The 6,000-nt window shown below is 33.8% G+C and overlaps 1 protein-coding gene across 6 annotated transcripts in view; it reads left to right on the top strand.

Moving 5' to 3' along the window:
• The window catches only part of LOC136835706 (myophilin-like), a 130,274-nt gene that overhangs the window by 110,329 nt on the left and 13,945 nt on the right, over positions 1-6,000 (top strand). For all 6 annotated transcript variants that reach the window (XM_067099582.1, XM_067099594.1, XM_067099588.1 and 3 more), the window contains 3 exons: positions 1-5; positions 2,869-3,055; positions 3,488-3,610. The exon at positions 1-5 is cut by the window's left edge and continues 28 nt beyond it. In XM_067099582.1, the coding sequence (XP_066955683.1) occupies positions 1-5; positions 2,869-3,055; positions 3,488-3,610 (315 nt within the window). The remainder of the gene's footprint in view (positions 6-2,868; positions 3,056-3,487; positions 3,611-6,000) is intronic.

The following is a 6,000-nucleotide window of genomic DNA, read 5'->3' as shown; positions in this document are numbered from 1 at the left end:
GATTGGTAAGATGGCGGCAGGTTCTGATTTTTATATACTTCATTAAACAGCAGACCTTTAAGCCTCTTCATTTACTTTTTAGACATATAAAACCAATGCATATTTGGCAAAAGGTCAAGGTGGTACTTCAGTCTGCTTGTGTGCTCTATGATGACATAAATGGTACAGTTCAAATCCTTAGGCTAGGTTAGGATTTTTTTTTCTGACTGTCTGTCTTTGGTTATTCCTAAAACTCTATTATGCGAATCCTCATCGTTATAACGGGAGTGAAACATTAAAGGTTAACTTAAATGATACGTTACGCTTGCAGTTTGAATTTCATCTTGCGGTAATTGGCTTTGTTAAATGTGATGAATTTATCTTTGCTAATCCACAGAAATAGATGTCAGACTATCGTAGATTTGTTAGTTTCTATTCTTATAAAATCTAGGAGAGGTCAGGACCAGCAGACTTAAAAGGAGAGAGAGAGAGAGACTGTAAAACAAGACAGAGATAGAATGAACAAGATTGAAAATAGGCTATGAGCAGGTGGTGGGATATCCGGTGTTGGTAAGAGTCGCTCCTTGATAGCGTTCAAGATAGAATTTACCTTATGGTACTCTGCATTAAGGATGATAATGCAATGTTTGAAAGGAGCAGAACACATAAGTCGTTGCTGTTTTAATCTAGCTTACTGGTAAATTTCAAAAGTATTGTCTTAATTTAATGGCGAAACTTAACAAAGACAGAAATGGTTGCAAATTAATGATAAAGGGACTGTACTGTTGTGTAAATTAAAATTTCGGATAGTATATGACAGGGCCAAGATATTAGTAAGATAACTGTGACCTCATAGTTCAGGCTTCCAATATATATATATATATATATATATATATATATATATATATATATATATATATATATATATATATATATATATATATACACACACACACACAGTATATAATACATACGTACATACATACTTACATATATAGATATAGATAGATAGGATGAACACTTGTGCAGAAGACTTACACAACTGCAGCTACTTATACATACACAGAAAGCTCAATTATGTCAGTCCCATCCACTAACTTATAGCTTACATACACTTACGCATCGTGATACTAATGCCTTCTGTTCCAACATCTCTTCCACCCTGTCTCTTCAACACTTTCTCGATCTCCTCCCCTTCCTTCCCTCCAAAAAATTCCAATTATAGACACAGCACTTACGTAGCAACTTCTGTTGTCTCTACATTACCAAGCCACCTCAAAGAGCTTTCCTGGTTGTGCCAGTCCAACCTTTTAACTGCATCTGTTTTGTACTTACGTTTTTTTACCTTTTTTAGTTTTCCGCATTCGGCTTGTATACGCCAGTTCCATAAAGGAGAATTAGAATCATCTTGTATATTCCAGCTCTGGCTTCCATAGTTAGTTTCTTCTAAACCTTCTGCCACATTTGTTTGCGCCCAAACACCTATGGAATTAACCATGTTTATTCTTCCATCATCCATACTTATTGCTGTTTCCCCATCCTCTTGGCTTCCATTTACCCTCTATAACTTATTCTTGCTAACACCCACTTTCAACGAATGAAAGCTTTAAAACTTTTTTCACCAGTCTTTACAATTTCTCTCTGCTTTTATCAGCTGAACTATTATATATGTACATCATCCACTTACACTCCATTCCCATCATGTTTACTTATCCCTGAATTTATTAACTTCATCAGATGTCCTTTCTCTTATTTATCATTATTTCATTTTTTAGAGTATTAAAGAAACGTGGTTTACGACCCACTTTTACAAAAAAAACTAGTCCACTCATGTCTACATAGTCTAACTTGAGCTTTACTTTTTCATAACAGTTTGTAATTGCTGTCAACAGATGATAAAATCACTATACATTCTGAATGTATGTCCAGTTTTTTATACAGCTTTTTCCCATTACTGTGAAATGTTAAACACAATGGTTTCTTAAAAATCCCACACCCTCTTCCTTGCCTGAATCAGCAATCCTCTTTCCGTGTCAGTTGTTACTGTTTTACTTTTCCAGTCAGAGGCCAAACATACATCTTCCCAGATGTTTTAAAATGGCATTCCCATATAATGCTTACACTTGCTGCAATTACCTTCACTCGTGGTTAGTGCAACGATGATTACTCTCCTGAATTCCTTGGCATCTTTCATTCTTCCTTAAACAAAATTTCTGATCAACCAGTCCGGCTTTACAACAACAACTGTTCCACTGCACACTTATGTACACACACACACACACACACACACACACACACACACACACACACACACACACACACACACACATATATATATATGTGTGTGTGTGTTTGTGTGCATTGGTATAATCATTTTGTACAGAACAAGTATAAAATAAGTACAGGTTTTTTCTGTTAAAATGATTGGGTATCATGTTGGAAGAATTATATTGCAAGCAGAGAAGATTGGTACTAGATGTGTTAAATGCCTTCTTTATTTCAAGTCATTTGTTATACTGTTATACCAGGTGAGATTTAATTTCTTGGAAGACCACGGCCTTGTATACTGTAACATGCATACAGAAGAAATTATTTCCAAGATGTTTTTGAAGAATATTTAAAGAATTTGATAAATAATTTTGATTGAAATCTTCAATAATTGCAAGAGTATTCATGGTTATTTTTTACCGAAAAACTTGGAAATAATTTTTTTTTTTTCTCATTGAAACTAATAAATTAAACCTTAAAATGAATAACAACTGAGTCATAGACAGAGTTGTTTGTTCCTGATTGATTGGAAAGTTTAACATTATATTTTTTAGAACAAATCAAGATAAATTACGACAGGGGTATAATGAAGAAAAAATCTACTAACTCTGTATTCTACAGGCCCAGAAGAGAGGTTTCGATGGTCCTGTCATAGGCGTTAAGGTAGCAATGGAGAACAAGAGGAACTTCTCGGAAGACAAACTGAAGGAGTCACAGAAGATCATTGGTTTGCAGTACGGCAGCAACAAAGGTGCCTCACAGGCCGGTATGACTGCTTATGGCACTGGCAGACAGATCATTCCTGGAGGTAAGATAAGAGCGTTATCTACTTTTAAGAGAAATTATGTAAAATTTTGCTTGATATCTCATAATTGCATGGTATCAGATGAAGAAAAAGAAGTCTACCGTGAAGCTTTTTTTTTTATGCCAAGAACAAGCTGTGTTTACTTCTGCTTGAGAATTGGAAAATGATTTGCTTGAAATGATATCTGCCAGTTAATTGACCTTAATTTTACTGACTGTGATAGGAAAGGTTTATCTTATTTATGCGGACAAAAGGAATTAAACTTTCCGAATTACTAATTTTTCATGATTAAGCAAGTGGTACTAGATTCCAAATTTCTTAGTGGGCGCTTCATGTTATACTGCCAACAGGAAAGTCTCGTATATCTCGACGAATCATGGTATGTATTACATTAACCTATTGAATACTGTTCTAATCCAAGCATCACATTTTCAGAGGCCCAAAAAATTGTAAGTACTGATAGCCACAAGATCATCGGTCTTCAGTCTGGAAGTAACAAAGGAGCTTCTCAGGCAGGGATGACACCTTATGGAGCACCCAGGCAAATTATTCCTGATGGTAATTACTTTTCTGTTCATTTGTTTTGTCCCTTATGAAGTAGCTTGGAGTTAAGTGTCGTAATCATTAGTAGTATATTACTTATTTTTTATAGCATTTGAAATGTTCAGTATTACTGAATTGCAAGAAATACTTTCATTGTTACTTCACCTACTGAAGCCAAGTGAAGCAATTCATTTTTGTGTAGTTTGAGAGTAAACTTTTTATTTAAGTTCGTAGAGTTTGAGATTAAACTTTTAAGTTCATAGAGTTTGAGATTAAACTTTTAAGTTCATAGAGTTTGAGATTAAACTTTTAAGTTCATAGAGTTTGAGAGTAAACTTTTAAGTTCATAGAGTTTGAGAGTAAACTTTTAAGTTCATAGAGTTTGAGATTAAACTTTTAAGTTCATAGAGTTTGAGAGTAAACTTTTAACTTCATAGAGTTTGAGATTAAACTTTTAACTTCATAGAGTACAGTAAACATTTAGGTTTTAGTACTGTTGAAAAAAACACATTCTTTTGTAGCTTTATTAAAGGCTCATCCTTTGAAGTTAATGATAATGTTTAAACAAACAAATATTTCTTAACTTGGAAATGTAGCTTTATGTTACAGTGAAGTTAATTTTTACACAGCCCTCTGCATATGGTCAGTAAACCTCTTGAGGTAACTCTTAATAAAATGTATATTTTTACATAGTGCTGCTCACTTGATTAACCTTAATATAGCATTACAGTATTTACTTCTTGTGTTACATTCTGACTATTAATCGAGAGATAACAGATTTGTGGCTTTTGTCCTTGAAATACCATAGAAACTTCATGTATACATTAATACACTATCTTGTATATAGCAAAGAAATTCTTTTGTACATTTGCAGTTGTGATGTTGATTTGTTTTTGGCCTGTCATTCTGACTAGCATTGATAAAGCATGATGTCTGCTTCTCTTTGGTTTTAATTATGTGGAACCAAAAATGCCAAGGACTCAAATTTTGGATGCTTTACACTGCATAAATCATTAATAGAAATTGTCATTTTTGAAGTAACCACTAATGCATTGCTTAAAAATTTATACAGCTGGGGGACTGCATGCCAAGTTCATGGCTCATGTTACTAAGAAAAATTGTCCGCTGCATCAGTTACCTAGCTTCTTTTGAATACCAGTCTTTATTCATTTTGTAGACTGCCTTCTGCATTTACCCATTGTACAAAATTCTATAGTTGCATTTTTGTTTGACGCATCCTCTTCAAGCATTTACTTTCAAGTCCATAATGGTGCATATCTAGTGATTTGATACTTTTCATTTCACTCTATATCTTCATTCTGCAAATTTGAGGTACCTCTTCCCTTCATAACTACTGAAATTGTAGTCATAGTAATACTCATAAACTTGGGAAGTTTTGCAATGGTACGGTGATTTTCTGTTCTTCACTAAGAATGTTTTTAATTAAAAAATTTACAAACTCCTCTCTTTATGCAAATCATTCAGATCTGCAAACCTTTCATATTTTTTAGTAGTTAAGAGGACTTGCAAACATTGTTAGCAGTTGAAATAAACCTTCCCTAAAGTGTTTACGGTTCTCTTTTATTGTTTAATGATGCTTGCAAGTCATGAAGATTTTTTTTTCATGAATATTGAGTCATTCCTTCTATTAAAATTAGCAAGTTTGGTTCATTATTGTTATTATTTATTCATGTCTGGTAGTTTTAATGATGGTATACCTTACATTCTCTGATAGAGGTAACATTACTTATTGGTGTTATTAGTTTCAACTGTGCATTATTCTTTCTAGAGGTGTTCATGACGTTCTTCAGTGTACTGCATTATTAATCATTGCGTTCAAGCGATGCGTAATGCAACATTTTTCACTTTTCATTCAAAATTAGGCTTTCTGATTCATGTCCTTATGGCTGCAACTGGTCTGCAGAGTATATCCAAAGATCTTGGTCCTTATAAGGTGCCTCTCCCACATTCAGCACTGGTATGCTGAAAGAACTAATAAATAGGCAATGCTGCAGAATCTTGTGTGTAACTTATCATTACTCCAACCTCAAAAACCTTAGCACATTTCTGTGCTTAGGCTGTAGTGTATCTACAACAAATTTGAGCATTTTTTTGTGCTTTTTTCCCAGTTTATCAAATTTTCTTGGTTATGCTGTACTTGGCTAGTTATTCAATTTGTACCTGTCATAATGCATATATATAAAGTATTGTACTGTATCATTTTAAGTAGGTTCCAAGAAATTCAATTTTCTTAGGAAAAACTTCTTTATTGGCACTTCTAGTGGCCATCTAATCTCAGTATACAGTACAGTACAGGGCTGAGATTCTACTCTCTCCATCTGAACCAGAACTTTTAGAAATTGTTCTGCTGACATACAGAGTTAATTCAGTCATATTCACTCACG

The sequence above is a fragment of the Macrobrachium rosenbergii genome, chromosome 4 (genome assembly GCF_040412425.1).
Source record: "Macrobrachium rosenbergii isolate ZJJX-2024 chromosome 4, ASM4041242v1, whole genome shotgun sequence".
NCBI classification, from domain to species: Eukaryota; Metazoa; Arthropoda; class Malacostraca; order Decapoda; family Palaemonidae; genus Macrobrachium; species Macrobrachium rosenbergii.
Note: the sequence above shows the minus strand (reverse complement) of the source record. Positions and strands in the feature narration are given on the sequence as shown.